The sequence below is a fragment of the Trachurus trachurus genome (genome assembly GCF_905171665.1).
Source record: "Trachurus trachurus genome assembly, chromosome: 11".
Taxonomy (NCBI): Eukaryota; Metazoa; Chordata; class Actinopteri; order Carangiformes; family Carangidae; genus Trachurus; species Trachurus trachurus.
The window spans coordinates 11,145,099-11,165,495 of record NC_139904.1 but is presented as its reverse complement, the minus strand read 5'-3'; the positions used below and the strand labels follow the sequence as shown (position 1 = coordinate 11,165,495).

At 42.5% G+C, this 20,397-nt stretch overlaps 2 protein-coding genes across 4 annotated transcripts; one reads left to right on the top strand and one right to left on the bottom strand.

The window, feature by feature from the left end:
* On the bottom strand, positions 1-16,632 carry abcf1 (ATP-binding cassette, sub-family F (GCN20), member 1). 3 transcript variants are annotated; one of them, XM_083982717.1, is made up of 27 exons: positions 16,387-16,632; positions 13,882-13,931; positions 13,704-13,778; positions 13,494-13,626; positions 13,370-13,404; positions 13,141-13,221; positions 12,105-12,152; positions 11,813-11,923; positions 11,624-11,674; positions 10,666-10,740; positions 9,952-10,047; positions 9,271-9,393; positions 9,068-9,168; positions 8,288-8,373; positions 7,886-8,025; positions 6,865-7,013; positions 6,679-6,762; positions 6,440-6,564; positions 4,730-4,842; positions 4,430-4,604; positions 3,032-3,106; positions 2,831-2,901; positions 2,652-2,684; positions 1,552-1,720; positions 1,364-1,428; positions 970-1,042; positions 1-347 (listed from the first exon to the last, which is right to left on the bottom strand). In XM_083982717.1, the coding sequence occupies exons 1-27, from the start codon at positions 16,445-16,447 to the stop codon at positions 181-183; spliced, it is 2,565 nt and encodes an 854-aa protein (XP_083838843.1). In that variant the 5' UTR covers positions 16,448-16,632; the 3' UTR covers positions 1-180. The 3 variants fall into 3 exon arrangements, with proteins under 3 accessions (XP_083838843.1, XP_083838844.1, XP_083838845.1); XM_083982718.1 differs by having other exon boundaries at positions 11,813-11,917; XM_083982719.1 differs by having other exon boundaries at positions 11,813-11,866.
* Positions 16,633-17,824: 1,192 nt separating this feature from the next.
* LOC310993371 (tripartite motif-containing protein 16-like) lies at positions 17,825-20,095 on the top strand (the record flags this gene model as incomplete). The annotated part of the gene is made up of 2 exons (XM_083981700.1): positions 17,825-18,992; positions 19,575-20,095. The coding sequence occupies 2 exons, from the start codon at positions 17,825-17,827 to the stop codon at positions 20,093-20,095; spliced, it is 1,689 nt and encodes a 562-aa protein (XP_083837826.1).
* Between the last annotated feature and the right edge of the window lie 302 nt (positions 20,096-20,397).

Genomic DNA, 20,397 nt, shown 5'->3' with positions numbered 1-20,397 from the left:
AAAATGGATTTTATTGTTTGGCTTCTGCAGATTTCGATCATAGATCATTTAGTCGGGGCATTTCATATTAGAATAACACTCGAGTATCCGTCCAGCTGCAACCAGTCCAGATGGAGCGCAGGTAGCTCATGATGGGATGGGGGTCGGGGGGGGGGACGTGTCCTCCGAGTGAGTGCGTGATCAGGGGTTGACCTTGTTGACCATGGTCTCTCCCAGGGACTCCAGCACCTCGCGCTTGTAGTCGTCAAAGTCTCCGTCGATGGCGTTGATGGTGCGGTCCTCCACCACCCACAGGTGACACTGAGTCTCTGTGATGAGCCGGGCGTCGTGACTCACAATGATCACCGCTGCAACAACAAGCAACAGTGGATTAATATTGTATTACTGTAATAAAATATACATCATAACATGAGCCTTGTTATGATATCTTTATGCATTTTTAATGTGAAGTCATTGGCCGTAATTAAGTTGAGTCGGTGTTATTTACAAGGCAAATCATCTATTTCTAATTTAAAAATGAATTGATTAAGGGGCAGGAAAAATCAGTTTGTTTTCTTCACCCTGCTCTTTTCCATGCATGGAATATGTAAATTATAATCTATCATAATAAACAAATTGAAAATGTCCATGCATGGAACAAATAAAAATGAACTGAAATAAAATATTTATTGTATTTAATTGGAAATAGAAAGTCTTCAGAGTCCTATAATGAATAAATAAGAAACCTTAGAGTCGCATTCAAGTGCCTATATTTTGATCATCTTATTTATGATCTTATTTAATGTCTTAAAAGAAGAGGACCCCAGGTAACTAGCCTGTCATTTGTGCATCAGCTAATGGGAATCCTCAATAAACAATAGTGGAGTAAAGCTTTCAAAGCAGTTGCATTGAAAAGGGTTCATAACTTAAATTAGAGCTCAGTGAGGCCCCTGCTGGTCAACGTGAGGCATTTCATCCTCAGTCACTTACCTCCTTTGTATTCATTGATGGCCTCCGACAGAGCATCGATCGACTCGATGTCCAGATTGTTGGTGGGTTCATCCTGTGAGACACAAGGACAGTTAGAGAGGATAAAAGGCTCCGTTAGGATGATATAATCCTCTATGTTTCTATAAACCACTGTTCTTGTTGATTTATTCTTGTTTTTATCATTTTGTGAAGGACTTACTATATAAACATAAGCCCATTTTATTTTCAATTAACACGATATAAATCAAAATATGGCGTTAAAATGTTTTATAATCAAATCTGTTTGTATTAAAGTTGTCTACAGCGTCCCAACTTTTTTTTTTTTTTTTGATCATGCTGTGACATCCAGACCTGCTCTGTTTTCTTACAAACATTAGGAAAATAAAAGTCTCACCAAAATCAGGACGTCAGGCTGACGACACGCCAGTTCAGCAAACACCACTCTGGCCTTCTGGCCGCCTGTCAGAGAGCAGATCCAGACTCAGCGTTAGGAAACCTCTCCTCCTCCTCCTCCTCCTCCTCCTCCTCCTCCTCCACCACCACCACAGGTCACAGTAAACGTCCGACGGTTCATGTTCTTACCGGAGAGTTTGGAGATCTGGATGGTGTGGGCGTGGCTCTCCAGGCCGAAGCGACCCAGGCACTTCCTGCCGTCCTGGTAGGGCAGGTTGAAGTTCCTCATCAGGTACTCGGTGGCCGTCTCCTCCATGTTGAGCTGATCGGCGTACTGCTGGTTGAAGAAGCCCACTTTCTGCAGACGGACACAACACCAGGTCACAACTGGTCTCACATCAGTGTGGACAGACGAGTCTTTATTCTGACTCCTGTTTACTACTCTCTTCGGTTTTACAAACAGTTTGTCAGAAAGGTGTATAACGTATTTGAAAAAAAGAAAAACTAAGTAAAAGTACAAATACCATAACTGAAAATGACTTTGGTAAAAAGTTAAAGTCACCCATAAGAAAACCACATGAGTAAAAGTCTTAAAGTAGCTCACATCTTATGAAAAAAATATACGGAAATATCAAAAGTACAAGTAAAGTGCAAAGTATTTTTATAGTACGCATAAAAAGAAGCAAAACAACCAATAAGGGTTCTCCCTTTGTTCTCTTTATTTCACTTTCAGGTGAATGAAATAGATGTGGTATGATAAAAAAAAAAAAACACCTGAGCAAACATGTAGAGTAAAAGTCCTGATTTAAAAAAAAAACTCAAGTAAAGTACAGATCGTCAAAAAAACGACTTAAGTAGTGTAACAAAGTACATCTACTTCGTTACTATCCAGCTCTGCAGCTCGTTCATGTTTCATCTAGGCAACAATAATCACTTTAGCTGGTCACTTCTGTATTGATTCTCTTATTTCTAAAAAGCAACTAAACTATATTTATTTTTTATTATTTATTTGTGTAATTTTTATTCGTATTATGTGTGTTGAAAGGCACCTATAAATTAAAATTTTTGCTGACGTCAAAAATGTACATTATAATTATTGTTCAGTCTCACTAGTTTCCACTACGGCTGCAAGATAAGCATAATAATATTGTGAATTGAGTCTTGATTTCAGCTTTTTTTTTGCAGCAGCGCGATTCTCCACAACATTAAATATTAAGACCAATGTTAGAACAGTGACTATGTGTTTTGTTACAGCCGATAAACTGAACTGGCAACAGTATCTTACTCACCAGACGATGGTTCTTCCTCATTTCACCTTTAGTCTGAAACAGAAAAACACTCTGGTTAGCTTCTATTGAGGTCAGAGGTCTCAACCCTACACTGATCAATCTGATCAATCTAAATGATGCAGATGTTTTTCTCCTGTAAATGTTGGAACAAAGACACCAACACATGTGCACACACTTACAGGATTTATCTTCCCAGTGAGCAGCAGCAGCAAGGTACTCTTCCCCACACCATTAGGTCCAACTATACAGACTAGAGGGGAGAGGACAACGACGTCATCAGACGGTGGGACAGTGGGACAATGGTGCAGCATCAACACGGACGCTCTTTGAACGCGTCACAGACATTTCACACGTGTGTCAGTTGGAGGAACTTCACTTACTCCTGGACTCCATGTCAATGCCAAAGTCCACGTTCTTGAAGAGAGGCTTCTGAGGGTCGTAGCAGAAGTCAACGGCTGTGCAGAGAAAGAAGAAACCACAGTGGGTTCATTTACTGCAGTTCAGTCAACATAAAAATTCAGATCAAACTACTGTATATCTATCAACTAGGCCTGTTATAATTATTACAAAACTGCCTGATTGCAGTTACTTGAGCTGACTGCAATTATTTTTGCGTAATCGTTCAAATTTTTTAATTCATCATCTGTATAAAAACAGCTGGATGAAACAGAAACAGAAATGTCATAATTCCATCTCTATTTTCTCCTTGTTTTCCACCGTTTGAGGTTTGACTGGTCCTCTTTTAATGACATCATTTGCTATGGGTTTAATGACACATGAGTGGAGCGCCACCAACTGTTTATCTCGAGGTGCTTCATTTCTAATATTCAACGACTTCCTTTCGATGAGCGTCTATCAACATTAGCATCATGGATTTGGTTGCAAAACCTTAAGTCAAACAGAAATGCAGTTTTTATTTAGATGTTCCAATGTTTAAAGGGATAGTTCAATATTTTTGGCAAACTGGCCCATTGCCATAATCCCAATTGTTTTAGCAGCAGGTTCGTTACCTTTAATTGTCGGTGCAAGCTGTTTTTAGATCGGCGGAGCAGAGCTGCGAGCTGCTGAAAACAACTCAATCTCATAGCGTGGTGAATGTGCAGGTCACAACTTGTCCACCAGAGTGTTTTGGAGTGTATTTGATGAGTTTTGATGAGGGAAACCAAGAAATCCCATTAGCCTCCATAGCGTAGCTCTGAGCAGCTTGCGGCTCTGCTCCTCCGTTCTAAAAATACCTTGCACCGACAATTAAAGGTAACAAACCTACTGCTAAAACTATAGTGATTATGGCAATGGGCCAATTTGCCAAAATGTTGAACTATCCCTTTAATGCCAATAAATGGCTCATACTATAAGAGTGGCATAAAATGATCAGAAAAAGACAATTAAATCATTAATCGCAATTATTTGTATGGCAGCTAATCAGCAACTAAAATTTCATGATTGTGCCACTATCAGTCCTACTATCAACACAAGCCGACCTGAATCAACCTGCACTGGCTGCTGAACAGTAACAAATGAAGGTTGGACATGTTTATAAATCTGTTTCCACTACAGCTCACACTGCTGCTGCTGCGTTTCAGGTGTAACAGGAGTGAAAACTGATACTGGAGCCGCAAAAGCCCAAAGTAAGTGGATCTGAGCAGGTTAGTTTCACTAGTGACGATAAACGCCACCACAGTGGCCCATCGCTCAATCGATGGACAGAAGCTACTTCCCCATCGTGACTGAGGCTTCACATTGAGGCTCTGACCCTGAGCTGCACACGTTCTTCTTACTGTGGAGTCCCAGGATGGGAGGCGAGAGCGGCGGCGGGTTGGGGAAGGTGAACTTGACGGTGTACTCCTTAGGCCTCTTCAGCAGCTCTGTGGCGTCCTGGCTCTCCTCCTCCTGGGCTCCCTTCTTCTTGCCCTTCTGCTGCTTCCTGGTCAGAGCGTCTTTAGTCTGCTTCTCCTGAGAGGAAACATTCAGAGGGAAACCAACATGAGCAGAGAGGATGGATGGATAGATAGATAGATACAGCACAGGTCTTTAAAGTCAGAGATCTGAAGGGTTCGTGGGCTGCGTGTCGTACTCACAGCCTGTTTGGTTGACTTGCCACCAGCCTTCAGCTCTTTGAGTTTCTTCTCCTGCTTGTCGTACTGTTTCTGCATCTCTTTCTGTTTCTGCACGTACATCTTCTTGAAGGTCACTTGAGGAAAAAGCAAAGAAACAAAACACACAGAACGAATGAGTCCATCAACTCTCCCTCAGACATGATGTCAGAGAACCATGCTAATGTTGCTATTGCTAACGGGCAAACGCATTGAGATTTTCACTCCAGACTGCCCCTAAATGTGGTCATTTTGCCCCTAAATGAAACAGGGCAAGTACATTTTTCATCTGGGGTGCCGTGTGGCACAGTGGGTTGAGCAGGCGCCCCATATGCAGAGGCTACAGTCCTCACTGCAGTCGGCCTCGGTTCAAATCCCGCATCTCTGCCTCCCTATTCCATGTCTCTCTTAACTATATTATCCAATGAAGGCAAAAAGCCCAAAAATATATTTAAAAAAAATTCATCTGCTTGCATACTGTATGTGCAACCAGTCGGGTAAATCTCTGCTTGACAAAGGTCTGAGGACTGAAACGTTGTGCCCTTTTGTTTCCTTATTAAAGTTTTTTTATTACATTACAAAGGACAGTGTGCGAGCAACGTTTTTCCCTTTTTTTCTTTCTTCTATGTGCAACTAGTAAATTTGCTGTTGTTGTTTGTTTTTTTTAACACTGGTGAAATGTGGAAGAGGCGACTCAAAGAATCTGTTATCTGTCATTTAAAGTGGCAGGTCAATGTGTGTGAGGATCATGAATGAAAAGGAAACGTGAATATTTGCTTTGCAAGTCGATTTATGGTGTGAAACCTTAAAGGGATAGTTCAACATTTTGGCAAATTGGCCCATTGCCATAATCCCTATAGTCATAGCAGTAGGTTCGTTACCTTTATTTGTCGGTGTAAGCTATTTTTAGAACGGAGGAGCGGAGCGGCAGGCTGTTCAGAGCTACACTATGGAGGCTAATGGAATTTCTTGGTTTCCCTCATCAAACTCATCAAATACAAAATCCCAAAACTCCAAAACGCTTTCGTGGACAAGTTGTGAGCTGCACAATCACCACGCTATGAGATAATAATAGAACGTTACGAGACAGAGTTGTTTTAGAGGTAAATTCATGCAAAACCGCTGATGCGCGTTGCGTTCAGGGACAGTTTTTCAGCAAGCAGACTCTGTATTTACCTCGAAAACGGCTCCGTTTCGTAACGTTCCATTATTATCTCATAGCGTGGTGATTGTGCAGGTCACAACTTGTCCACGAAAGCGTTTTGGAGTTTTGGGATTTTGTATTTGATGAGTTTGATGAGGGAAACCAAGAAATTCCATTAGCCTCCATAGTGTAGCTCTGAACAGCCTGCCGCTCCACTCCTCCGTTCTAAAAGTAGCTTACACCGACAAATAAAGGTAACGAACCTACTGCTATGACTATAGGGATTATGGCAATGGGCCAATTTGCCAAAATGTTGAACTATCCCTTTAACTTTTCTGCTTGCGCTCCTAAAATTTGTAGTTCGTGGGCCACTGTGCTCCTATTAAAAAATGTTAGTCTGGAGCCCGGCTCTTATACCGACGTGCACTGAGAGATTTTAATTGTTCAAGTCAAGTATTCGTCACTTTCAGAGCCTCAAACTTTTGTTCTGGGCTGTTTTCAGCTTCACAACATCACAAGTCTGAAGGATCCTGGTCTGAGTGGATACTCACAGTAGTTCCCTCTGTAGTAGTAGAGTTTCTGGTTGTCTAAGTGGATGATGTCCGTACACACGTCGTCCAGGAAACTCTGGTCGTGAGAGACTATGAGGAGAGTCTTCTTCCAGCCCTGAAGGTAGCTGCAGGCAGGAGAAAGAAACATCTCCTGTTAGTGATGTATTCACACACATACACATACACAGACATGAAAGGGTTAATGGACGTGCATTAGATCAAATAAAAAGCTTTGTTACTTGTTGAGCCAGATGACGGCGTTCAGGTCCAGGTGGTTTGTGGGTTCGTCCAGCATCAGCAGCGTGGGCTCCATGAACAGAGCTCTGTGTGTGCAGATGGGAACAGTGACAGTCAGGTGAAAAGGTCAAAGGTCAAACTCAGACCTGATCCAGGGTGAAGTCTGGTGGCGGCGGCGGCGGTTTTACCTGGCGAGGGAGACTCTCATCCTCCATCCTCCTGAAAACCTCTTGGTGGGTCTGTTCTGCATCTCAGGGGTGAAAGACAAACCAGCCAGGATCCTTCTGGCTTTGGCCTCAGCTGCTGCTGCTCCGATGGCCCGCAGCTCCTCATAGACCTGAGGAGGAGGAGGAAGAAGAGGAGGAGGAGGAGGAGGAGGAGGAGGAAGACTCAGTACATGGCCTTGTACCTGTTTACAGTCTCTGTGTGTGTGAATTAGACAACAGCGTTTCCATCAGGCTGTCAACATGTTTCTTTCTGTTGTAAAGTTATAATGGAGGTGATCTAGATGTTCCTCCTCTCCAGCAACATTTTCCATCTGGAGGATCCTGAGTCGTTCCAGTGGCTACATGAAATCTATATTCATCTAATCTATAATCAGTGTGCTGGTTCTGACTCGAGGCCTCCTACTAGAGCTCTGTATTTCACCCTGAGCCCAACTCATTTGCGTCCCTCTGGCTTGGCATCAGGCCTGTTTAATTAAGCTTCTCCAATTTATGTCTTTGATGTCTACCAGTTATAATAAACTAAATTTGGCGATGGTAAAACAAAGATTATTGACTGGAGAAATAAGAAAGGCCCTGTTTGGTGGTGAAGCCTTGATTTTTGATGCATAGCGGAAGGTAAGACACCCTGCATGTTTTTTTGTTGTTTGTTTTTTATATATATTTTTTGTTTTTGTTTTTGATCTCAGTTTGTTTTTCTGCACGCCGAGGCAAGCTGCAGCCTCAGTTTGTCACAAATGCCCATTTACTGTGGTGGTGATACTATTTTATTAAGTGTTTTAAATCTATGAAGCTCAAGTGTTGATTTGTGAGGCTAAATTGATCAAGTCACTCAATAAAGACATAGATGTAAAAGACAATAAATGCTTCAAACTTAATAATGAATCAGAAATATCACTCACACAGCTGTGACTTAGCAGCATCAGTCGTGTTACAGTCTAATTAAACCACGGCTCCAGGTGTGTGACGATGGACCCTCACTCACCTTGTCCAGCCTCTCGGCCACGCTGTCCTCTCCCTTCTCCAGACGAGCCTGCAGCCGTCTCTCCTCGTCCAGCAGCTTCAGACGGCGGGTGTCTGCCTTCAGCACCGCCTGCACCGCCGGCGTGTCGTCAGCCACCACCTCTGAGAAAAAAACACAAACACAAAGTATGTTGACGTGACGATCAGCGACGGAGCGTCTCTCTTTTCTTTGGCTTTTCACACTACGTAGGTTGTTGATTTTATGTGCATAGATACTTTATCTGGGGTGGACAGTCTATTTATTTATTATGTGTTGTGTCTTTTATCTTTAGTATTTTGTCTTTTTATGTTTTATGGTTTTTATTTTACTGTACAGAACTTTGGAAACATATATAAATATATAAATAAAATGGATTGGACTTACCCTGTTCACACAGCAGCACGTCGATGTTGGGGGGAATACTCAGAGCTCTGTTGGCTATGTGTTTCAGTAATGTGGTCTTTCCTTTGCTGAGAGACGACAACACACAGAGGACACATGTCAAATTTGTGCGTCCATTTCACCGGCTTCGTCATGATCCTACAAACTACCTGCGGTCTTGTTGTCACGGTCACATGTTCAATCACAACAAAGTGTCATTAATCGCAGGAGAAGCTACACAGATTCTGTCTCACCTGTGTGTAATCGATGTAAATTATTACATTTATTCTACAATTATTCTAGCACATTTCCTTCTGGTCTGTTTTTCTGAGGCTTTTGGCAAAAGTTTGGTACCCAACCCTCTTGTAGCTGCAAGTGTCTTTCTTCTATCATCAAATATGAGAGGAAGGCTTTTCAATTTGGGATGGTGATTGCAAAATAAATGGATTTTACGTGTGTGGAAAATGGACTCTGTGCCTACATATGATTTGTGGTTGGGAGAAAAACACCTTACATCTGGAGAGGCTGAAACCATGTTTCCATCCACCTGACAATTGAATTATCTAAACAATGATAAAAAATATTCATGCAAATAATGCCAATTCAAGTGCGTTTCCATCTGAGAGGTATCTGCCCTTAGTGACCATGGACGACTGCTGCAAACAGAGATGTGCTGTGTTCTGTATGTTATGTGATTGTTCTTTTCCCCGTGTCTTTCTTTCCTTCCTTTGAAAAACAAACACATTTCTACAAAAAAACACACAAATAAAAAAAGGTGCTCACCCATTTGGTCCAACCAAACCGTATCTTCTCCCGGCCACGATCAGAAGGTCGGCGTTGACGAAGAGCTCCTTGCCGTGAGCAGAGATGCTGAACCTCTCCAGCTGCGGCGCACAAAGCACAAAACAGATTTTTACTGACGGAGACCGTGAAGAACATTTCAACCGAGTCGCTGAGAGAGAATATTAGTGATCAGCGTATCCAACCTTAATATCCGAGGCGTTCTCCAGCATGGCCTGTCTGGACGACATCTCGGCCTGGGAGATGGAGAAGTCTCCCTCCAGGGCGCTCTGAGCACGAACGCTGGCCACCTGACGCTCGTACTCCAGCTGCAACGACACAAACCGACAACACAGAGCCTCGATGAGATGTGACTGACCGCCACAACACAGAGAGAGAATTAATCCATTCACAAGTTACTTCCAATCTGTTTCCAAACTGTATTTCAGTTCAATTCCCAGATTCATAATTTCAACATTAGGTCAGCAAATAATCTTCATCCCTTTTTTTTCAAGTCTACTTTCTCTCAGTATTTAGAGGTCTGCACTTTTGGAATTCATTACCAATCCACCTTAGAAACTGCACAAGCATAAATTCATTTAAGAAACAAATAATTCACTTTCTATTGGCCCAGTTGAGCAACGCATAATCCACATATTTTCTTTACATCACCTCACAATATTGCTTTTCTCTCTCTCTCTCTCTCTTTTCTAATTGTTTTATGTTGTTCTTCACATTACTGTAAATTAAATTTATGTTGAATGTTTATCTTTAGGAGGACCACTTGCTTTATACTTTGTATGTTTTTGTTGTTGTTGTTCCCCTTTTTAATATGCTGTTTTATATATATATTTCATGTGCTAATAAAAAAATCTGTATCTCTTAACCAGTTTCTTCTTCTTCTTCTTCTCCTTCTTGCTGAGGTTGGCGTACGGGTCGTCGTCCTGCTGCTTGGCCTGCTCGGCGATGACGTCCTCGGCGCTCTGGAAACAAGAGGAGGGGACGAGTTAACGCACTGATCATACTAATAATAATAATAATAATCACACACATGTAACATCCCTAAGCGTAGCTCTGCCTTTGCTCAATCTGCCTTTTCTTTTAAATCTGTCAAATCATGGAACAATCTTCCAACTAATCTGAAACTTTGTACAGACTTCAATGTTTTCTCCCGGGAAGTCAAACAATGGATGCTAAGAAATCAGACATGTCAGCATTAATCATGAGCCTAAATTATTTTTAACCTTGGCAAAGTGTGAAGTATTTTAATAACTGTATGTTTTGTTAACTGATATGAAATAGGCCTATGTCCTGAGTGTTTGTGATGTGTGAGAGCGTGTATATGCATATGTGTATGGATGTTTAGAATGCTATGTAAATTGATAATTCTTATATTTCTATCCTATTCATCTGCCCAGGGACTACGGATGGAAAGTAGCTAGTAAGCTAAATCCGGTACAAGGCATCTCGTCTCATCTCGAGACTAATGTTATTTTGTACATTGTCCCTGATACAAATAAACTTATTAAACTAAACTAAACTAATCCAGGACAGAGAGAGAGAGAGAAAGGAGAGGAGAGGAGAGAGAGGAGCAAACTTACCAACATCATGTCTCCTTGGTCGCTGTCCTCCGCCTCCTCTTCGTCCTCGCTGCGCGGTCGCTCCGGTTTTCCTTTCTGCACAGACACACAGTTCAGTCAAGTCACTCAGTACGTTGACATGCACAGCTTCATCGAGCTAGGCTGAAAATTCAATTTTGGCGTCTAATCCGACTTCTGTCCTTGTCCCAGTTTACAAGCAACTGAGAAAATCTAATAACTGACGGGAACGTGTCCTCCTCCTCAACACCAGGTGGCGATGATGCCTCGTTTCAGCGGGTTAATACGGCACCTTTTCCTGTTGACCTATGGGCTCTATGCACAGCTCCACTACTTCCTGCTCTTTTATTTCCTGTCTTACATTATTGGACAAACTGATTAATCCAGGTGTGTCTGGCCATTGTGATGATTCAGACACACCTGGATTAATCAGTTTATCCAATAATGTAAGACAGGAAATAAAAGAGCAGCCTAAAGTTCAGGAAGTAGTGGAGCTGTGCATAGAGCCCATTAGCCAGACGGCAGACCGGCGTTTTCGAACAACAGCGAGATGGTTAATCGTACGGCTTTGTTCATCTCATATGTAGTGTGCGCGTTACTTGTTGTGTAGATAAGGTGCACGCTATCCCTCGTGGTCATGGTGATTTCTAGAGGCAGACGAGAACGCCGTAACGCTACAACAACAGCTTCTGTGACCGGCTTTCTTGGATGTTTTTTTTCCCGGGGTCTCACGCCTGCGCGGGGGGTGTGGAGCATGCGTTGTCCAGTTATACTCCGGTTAATATATTATTAATATTAATATATTAGTCGGACTAAGGCATTTATATGCACTCAGTTGTCCAGTTATAGTCGGATTAAGGCAATAATTTGGTTTTCTCAAGTGTCATGTAAACGTACTGACTGTTACCGGCAAGAAGCTGAAAGTCAGATCAAAACAAAACAACAACGAACAAACTCTCACCTTTTGTTGCTCTTTCTTTCCCTTCTTCGGCTTCTCATCATTGTCTGGTGACTAGAAGAACATTTGTTTTCAATTAAAAGATGGTAAAAAAAAAAAAAAAAAAAAGAATACATAAGTGTTACAAAAGTTTCCATCAAACCAGACAAATTTGATTTTTAACTTGTGGATTCATGAAGACTTGGATCTCACCTTGGGCTTGGGCTCTGCCTTCTTGCTCTTCTTCGTAGTCTTCTCCTCCTCTTCCTCCGCCTCTTCCTCCGCCTCCTCCTCCTCCTCCTCTTCCTCTTCCTCTACCTCTTCCTGATAATAACAAACACACGTGTCACTGTAAAGTTTGCAGCTTCTCTGAAATCAGCCTGGAGACCGATGGAGTTAGACGAGTCTGTGCTCCACACAGACGGGTTAGTACGTGGATTTATGAGTGGATGGAAGATGTAGACAACGGATGAAATAGGAAGGAAAACAAATTTCCGGCTCCCACCTTCTTGGGTTTAGGTTTTTCTCTTCTCTTCTCGGCCTTTTTAAACTCCTGTACCAAAGACGCACAAACATGTAGACACAGACCCACAGCTTTAACACAATCTGGGTTCATCATCACTTTTGCGGCACATTCAGCGAAAAACACCACGACAAACCTTAAAGGCACCACATCACATCTGACAGTTTATCTAAGTATTTTGATTTATTTCTCAGCTTACACATCACCGAGGTGATCTTTAATTTCTGTTTGAAGATCCTTCATGTTTACATCTTCTCTTGTTTGACTTTCTTCATGCATCATACACAGAAATAACAGCAGCAGCAGCTAGACTTCAAGACTAATTTCTATATCTATGTGTAAAGTCTTTAATCTGTTACTGTATTGTAGGAGGCTCATGGGATGTCTTGGTTTCCCTCATCAAACTCATCAAATACACAATCCAACAACTCCAAAACGCTCTGGTGGACAAGTTGTGACCTGCACATTCACCACGCTATGAGATAATAGCAGAACGTTATGAGACAGAGTTGTTTTAGAGGGAAACGCAGAGACTGCTTGCTGAAAAACTGCCCCCGACGGGAACACACATCAGCGATTTTGCATGAATTTACCTCTAAAACAACTCTGTCTCGTAACGTTACGTTATTATCTCATAGTGTGGTGAATGTGCAGGTCACAACTTGTCCACCAGAGCGTTTTGGAGTTGTTGGATTGTGTATTTGATGAGTTTGATGAGGGAAACCAAGAAATCCCATTAGCCTCCGTAGCGTAGCTCTGAGCAGCTCGCGGCTCTGCTCCGCCGTTCTAAAAATAGCTTGCACCGACAATTAAAGGTAATGAACCTACTGCTATGACTATAGGGATTATGGCAATGGGCCAATTTTCCAAAATGTTGAACTACCCCTTTAAAAAACTCATCACTGAAAGTGAGTTGGAGTGTGTTTTGTAAACGTCCTTACGGTGCAACCAACTAAACTAACCTCCAAATCAAACACCAGAATAAAAACATCATAACAGAAGGAGCTCAGCACTGTACCTTCTTCACTGGTTTCACCTCTTCTTCCTCCTCAGCATCCTCATCCTCATCACTCTGGAGAGCAGCAAAGATGTTTCCACCCTGAAAGACACAAGAGGCGACGTCACAACCTCCAAACAAACCAGTAACTCAGAACGAAGAGAGATAGTGAACAATCTTTCTTCAAGTAAAAATGCTCCAGAGTGAATTACATGTGAGGAGTAGAGGTGAAGCAGAGTAACAAACAAACCTTATTCTTCTTGTTTCCTTTACTGGGGGCCACGACTGTGGAAAAGAGACACATTGAACAATGAGACGACACGGAGCGGATCAACAGACACCGAGCTGTGAGCGTCGGCCTGGGCGTGTTGTACCTGGCTCGTCCTCCTCCTCGTCGCTCGCTTGGACCGAGAGCTTCTTCAGCTTTTCCATGACGTCGTTGTCATCGTCATCCTCGTTCGCATCTCCACCTTTTCCTTTCCGCCGGTCTTTCTTCTTTTTCTGAGGCTGTAAGGCGAGAGAGGTTAGTTAGTTAGTCCGGCTCTGTGGAGTCAGGATGAACAACCAGAAGAGGTGAAGTTTACCTGTTTTCCGTGTGTCTCTTTCACAGCCTCTTCTACCGGCTCAGGTTTGCTGTCTGTGGCGAGCTCCTCGAAGAACTGTAGGGAAACATCCACACGACACAAAATCCAGTGAGATATGTTGCGTCACAAACTCAGGTATCAACTCATCAAAAGAGCCACAGGCAGTTTAAGTACTCACACTCTTCTTCCCCTTTTTGTCTTTCTTGCCCTTCTTCACAGTTTTCTCTGCTGGAAAAAAAAAAGCAGTGGAAAACATCAGCTCATCAGCTCTTTGCACCATCATCACACTGAACCTGAAATTAAACAGTGACCTAGTACTGAGCTATTTATGTCCTTTTATTTCCTAAAATATGAGTTTAAAAACCAGATTATCATCACGTTAAAACAACTGAACTGTTCCAAGATCTTTGCATAATATAGAGGTCCTGTTTAGTCTAATAGCAAGACACACAAGGCTGCAAGAAGGAGCACACACACACACACACTTTGAGTTTGACTTTTATTGTCCCCTAGTTTGACAAATAAAAACCAACAACAGCAATACTAGATACCACAACACAATACAAAACACAGAAACAGCAAAAAACAACACTTCCCATCCACTCTCACACATAAACAGCTCTTCTCTCTCTACACCCAGTGGAGCTAAATGTTCGTTGTGTGGATGTGTGGAGTCTCTCCGTTATTGAAATAATGTCCCTGTCGTTGAGTTCAGTGAGGTTGGGTGTGGGAAGAAGAACAACTACTATCTTTGCAGCAGTGTTGGTTACCTTTGAGAGTTTGGTCCGGTTCTTGACAGAGAGCATGTTGAAATGAAAACAGTTGGATGTTTTTAAAACTTATTTATTCAAGGCAGCGCTCAGTCTTTTAACTAAACTTACATCAACACAACACTTTGATTTGAATTCGGTTCTGTAATTAATTTGTTTTTTCTTTTTTGACGGTGCTTGATATTAGCCTTATTATCAACAAGCCGCATTATTTGTACACTAGGCATTTTAAAATGTTAAAGGTCCAGTGTGTAAAATAAGGGGAAAACAGTGACATCTAGCATTTCGATTCTATTATTTATCTATTAAATGATTCTATTGTTTATTTATGAACGTGAAACCCTGGTTGGCTGGATTTTCCATTCTGTACAAACTTGGCGGCGCAAGATGGCGACACTCTCTAAGCAACACCCTTGCTATATGTTTATATAAAAGAATAATTATAAGGCTATGAAAACCAAATGGATTTTATTTTATAGCGATTATACACTTATAAAAATATATTAATTGGTAGTATATTCAGATTTTACCAATAAACCTTGACAAATATTAGACACTGGACCTTTAAAGAATGACTATGATGCATGTGTCGGTAAATATTGCCTTTACATTTATCTATGCATTTATTGACTTGTTTATTTTTCAGTTGAATTGTATTACAAAGCTCAAGTCCAAATGTTTTTTTAAGTAGTAACAATGTTAAACAATCACGGTCTCGACATTGATCAGAATAACTAATCACGATTTTTGCCATTATTGATCAGCCCTACAATGATTAAGAGGTACAGGGGCCGAGTCTTGGCTTTAATTTGAGGACTGAACGCCTCAGGAGGGAACATCTGGTGTGTCTGCATACCCACCGCACAGCTGGACTTGTGTGACTGACACACACACACTCCACCTCTGTTGTAGGCAGCTATAGAAAGAGGTGCTGGTTCATCTCTGCTCACACAATGGGGACATCGTCCACCCTGCAGCTGCTCATTAACCCCAGTCAGCACTTTCTACCTGAAAGTCCGCCAGCGAAACCAGCACCTGATCTTAATTTTAATGTCAAGAAAACTGAGACTGAACCTACAACTTTGACAACACATGTCACTGCACACAACAGTAGTGATTGTTATTATTCTTTATATCAATCTTTTATTGTTATTTTATCTCTTTTCTCTCTTTAAATGTTCTTATGCTCTTTTAATGTTCCCTGTTAAAAGGGTTTTCCATGGGGTTTTTCTTCAGCCGATGTGAGGGTCTAAGGGCAGAGGATGTTGTTATGATGTCATGTGAAGCAAACTGTTTGTAAAAACGGGCTATGGCCTTGCCTTTTATTGTGAAACACCTTGAGCTGCAATAATTGTATGAAATGTGCTATAAAAGTAAAATTACTATTATTCTTATAGGCTGAAACTGAGGTAGTCCCATAAAAACAAACCTCAATCTGTAGTTAAACATCATCATGCGTGTTGATATATTCAGGTAGATTTCACCAAGTTGCATCATCTTTAGATTACATATCCACTAACTGCCTCCTCATGATGACATGTGAATACCGGTAATAAAGAAAACAAGTAGGGCCTTTTATGATCTATTTATCCAGTTTATTAATTAACCTTGAATTCTGATGGAAACAGATGAGGTTATAGTTTTTACTGTTTTCCTTCAATCTAACGCCAGTGCATCAGAGGATGAGCTGGACTGAACAGAGAGATAAAGTAGCGACTGACAGTGCAGTTCATGGTGGAAACAGGAGGATTTTGACCTCTCTCTCTGACACCTTTATTATAACCCTGCTGTTTCTGTTTCTGTTTCTGCTGCTGCCAGATTAACGCTATTAGCTGTGACGCTGCTACTGTAGCTAGCTAGTTAGCTGTTAGCTCCTGTTAGCTTCAGCAGAAACAGTCACGTTGTTTTCTCACCAGCTGCCGGCGCCGCTTCATCGTCCACCCACTCCGGCTCCTCTCTCGTCTTGCGGGGCATTTTGTCGCTTCAACTGGGGCTTTTACGGACAAAAACGACGTAGCAGAAACTTTATTGTGTCCTTTTTTCCCCCCTGTTGTTTCTTCTATCTAGGCAGGTTTCTCAGCCGCACACACATGTCATGCGGCCCAGCAGCAGCAGAGAGCAGCAGCAGCGACGTGATGATGCAGATAGATGAAGCCGGTCGCCAAGTTTCTTCTTCCTCCTCCTCTGTGTGTGTTTCCCCGTTAGAGACGTAGCGCCGCCGGCCGGTCACAGTCTGAACTGTAGCACAGTGGCAATGAATGTAACCTACTACAACCACTCATTACTGGAATATAATAGATGCAACCATTAGGCTACTTGAATATAAACGAATTACGGTATTATCAGTAATAATAAAGTAATACAATAATAGTAATGGGCTCTGTGCACAGCTCCACTACTTCCTGAACTTAAGGCAGCTCCTTTATTTCCTGTCCCTACATTATTGGACAAACTGATTAATCCAGGTGTGTCTGACCATTGTGACAACTTTAGACACAATTAGTTATTAATTAGGCTAATTAGTTTGTCCAATAATGTAAGACAGGAAATAAAGGAGCTGCCTTAAGTTCAGGAAGTAGTGGAGCTGTGCATAGAGCCAATTAGACGAAGAACAACAACAAAGAGAACAGGGAGATTATATTAGCTACTACTACTACTACTATTATCTGTATCCCATTTAGCTTTATTTTACTTGTGTGTTTATTGTACAGCCCTTTCGACAACTTGGGTTGTATTTTTAAATGTGCTATATAAATAAATATGTATTGTAGGCTATGACACTTCACAATAATTGAATGGGCAGTACGTAGGCCAGCAAGTCAGACTGTATTATTCAGACTAAGGGTCACTAGGATGATATCAGGTGGTACAACGTCTGGGAATGAAATAATGAATGAGTGTTGTCTAAGCAACATGAACTTCCAGTTCCTTTAAAACTACATTTGACATACAGATGTGAGATGCAAACAGTGCTAATGTACAGTCTTGAGGTTCTTGTAGGCTATTTGACTTGAGTAGGTTTCTTTTTCTCCACCTTTATGCTTTCTTTCTTCACATTATAGATGGAAATACTGGACTTTTTACACGACTACAGCAACAGATATTCTCCTGTTGCAGATTAAGACAACTCCCAACGCCCTGCTCTGAAACACAGTGAACTCCACGCTGTGTTTCTTTGTTCCATCCCCTCTAGATCTACAGTTTGAAGATGGGTGGACCCAACATGTGGTGAAGAGGAGGAGCTGACAGGCCCCGTTCACTGCAGAAACACATGTTGTTTAGATCAGAGCTCAAACTAGTTCCTGTAAAGAGGATGTGAAACTCAGACGGTCGTCTTCTCTGAGAGGTGAAATGGCGCAGAAAGGAGTTCATCTGGACCAGGAGACCTTCTCTTGTTCCATCTGTCTGGATCTACTGAAGGATCCAGTGACTATTCACTGTGGACACAGCTACTGCTTCAACTGTATTAAAACCCACTGGGATGGAGAGGATGGGAGGAAAATCTACAGCTGCCCTCAGTGTAGGCAGACATTCACACTGAGGCCGGTCCTGGTGAAAAACACCATGTTAGCAGCTTTAGTGGAGGAGCTGAAGAAGACTGGACTCCAAGCTGCTGCTGCTGATCACTGCTATGCTGGACCTGAAGATGTGGCCTGTGATGTTTGCACTGGGAGGAAACTCAAAGCTGTCAAGTCCTGTCTGCAATGTCTGGTCTCTTATTGTGAGAAACACCTGCAGCCTCATTATGATGTAGCTCAGTTCAAGAAACACAAGCTGGTGGAGCCAACCAAGAAGCTGCAGGAGAACATCTGCTCTCGTCATGATGAGGTGATGAAGATGTTCTGCCGCACTGATCATCAGTGTATCTGTTATCTCTGCTCTGTGGATGAACATAAAGGCCACGACACAGTCTCAGCTGCAGCAGAAAGGACTGAGAGGCAGAAAGAGCTGCAGCTGAGTCGACAAAACATCCAGCAGAGAATCCAGGACAGAGAGAAAGATGTGAAGGTGCTTCAAAAGGAGGTGGAGGCCATCAATGGCTCTGCTGATAAAGCAGTGGGGGACAGTAAGAAGATCTTCACTCAGCTGATCCGTCTCGTGGAGAAAAGAAGCTCTGAGCTGAAGCAGCAGATCAGATCCCAGCAGGAAACTCAAGTGAGTGGAGTCAAAGAGCTTGAGAAGAAGCTGGAGCAGGAGATCACTGAGCTGAAGAGGAAAGACGCTAAGCTGAAGCTGCTGTCACACACAGAGGATCACACCCAGTTTCTACACAACTACCCCTCACTGTCAGCACTCAGTCCGTCTACACACTCGTCCAGCATCAATATCCGTCCTCTCAGACACTTTGAGGATGTGACAGCAGCTGTGTCAGAGCTCAGAGATAAACTACAGGACCTTCTGAGAGACACGAGGACAAACACCTCACTGACAGAGACTCAAGTGGATGTTTCACTGTCACCACCACCAGAGCCCAGGACCAGAGCTGACTTCTTAAAGGAGCATTATCGCAAATACAGCAGTAATAGCATAAAACAAACTGAAATATGCAAAAGATGGGTCGGGGGGAGCCATAACTAAATTTACAAAAAAAATCGCCAACAGTATAGTGTCCGTGGGGCAAATGCAGCATTTGTCTTTGTTATGATCCAAGCCGGCCCAGCGCTTGCTGCGTTCAATTGCACTCGGAACTCGCAAATCCGACCTCCGAACCGGAAAAATGCAACAGTAAATTGTAATGTAGCAGTGTTAGGCTGCTTACAGTCACTGAATCGTCCCACTGCGGTCTGCACGTCACACCAACTATCATACATTTGTAGGAGGAAGTTGCAGTTGCTGTTGTTGCCGTTGTTGTGGTTGTGCGCGAGTAGAGCTGCCGCTTCCACTAGCGAGTTTTCTTTTTCCTTTCCCGCGATTGCACGTTCATTCAGCCTGGTGAGGGAGGAGGGGGGAGGGGGGAGGGGGGAGGAAGGAGGACTAAACGAGGCTGCTCTCTCTCTCTGACAGCTGCCCGCTTGTTTATATCTGATAAGCTCCGCCTGGCTCCATCTAGTGGCCGAATTAAGAATTTGGATTTGCGATAATGCTCCTTTAAGATATTCACAGGAAATCACACTGGATCCAAACACAGCAAACACAGAACTATTATTATCTGAAGGAAACAGAAAGATATCACGAGTTCAACCACAGTCTTATTCTCGTCACCCAGACAGATTCACTGACTATCAGGTCCTGAGCAGAGAGAGTCTGACTGGACGTTGTTACTGGGAGGTGGAGTGGAGAGGAGGAGGAGTTTATGTAGCAGTCGCATACAAGAATATCAGCAGAGGAGGGTTTTTGCATGAATGTGGATTTGGATTCAATGACAAATCTTGGGCGTTACGTTGTCATAACAACAGTTTCTCAGTTTGGTTCAACAACATCCAGACTCCAGTCTCAGGTCCTCGGTCCTCCAGAGTAGGAGTGTACCTGGATCACAGTGCAGGTATTCTGTCCTTCTACGGCGTCTCTGAAACCATGACTCTCCTCCACAGAGTCCAGACCACGTTCACTCAGCCTCTACATGCTGGATTTTGTCTTTACTGGTGTAATGGAGACACAGCAGAGTTGTGTAAACTCAAATAGACAAAGATCATTGAAGGTCCAGTTGGTTAAAATCTGTATTTTAGTTCGTCACTTTCTTTAGTCTCCATGTTTGTTGCTATAAAAGCTCATTGCTGTTGTGTCTCTGCACTGCACAGAGATCACCTGTCAATCAAACAGTCAATCAATGTTTGTAAGATCACAGATCCATTCACTAATACGGTCTATGAGCTTCAATCTGCATATAGGCTACCATGATGATAATCAATTGCTGTACAATTACTAACAGTCATTGAAAATACTTTACTGATCAATGTGTGAACAAACTGAAGCTTCACATCATC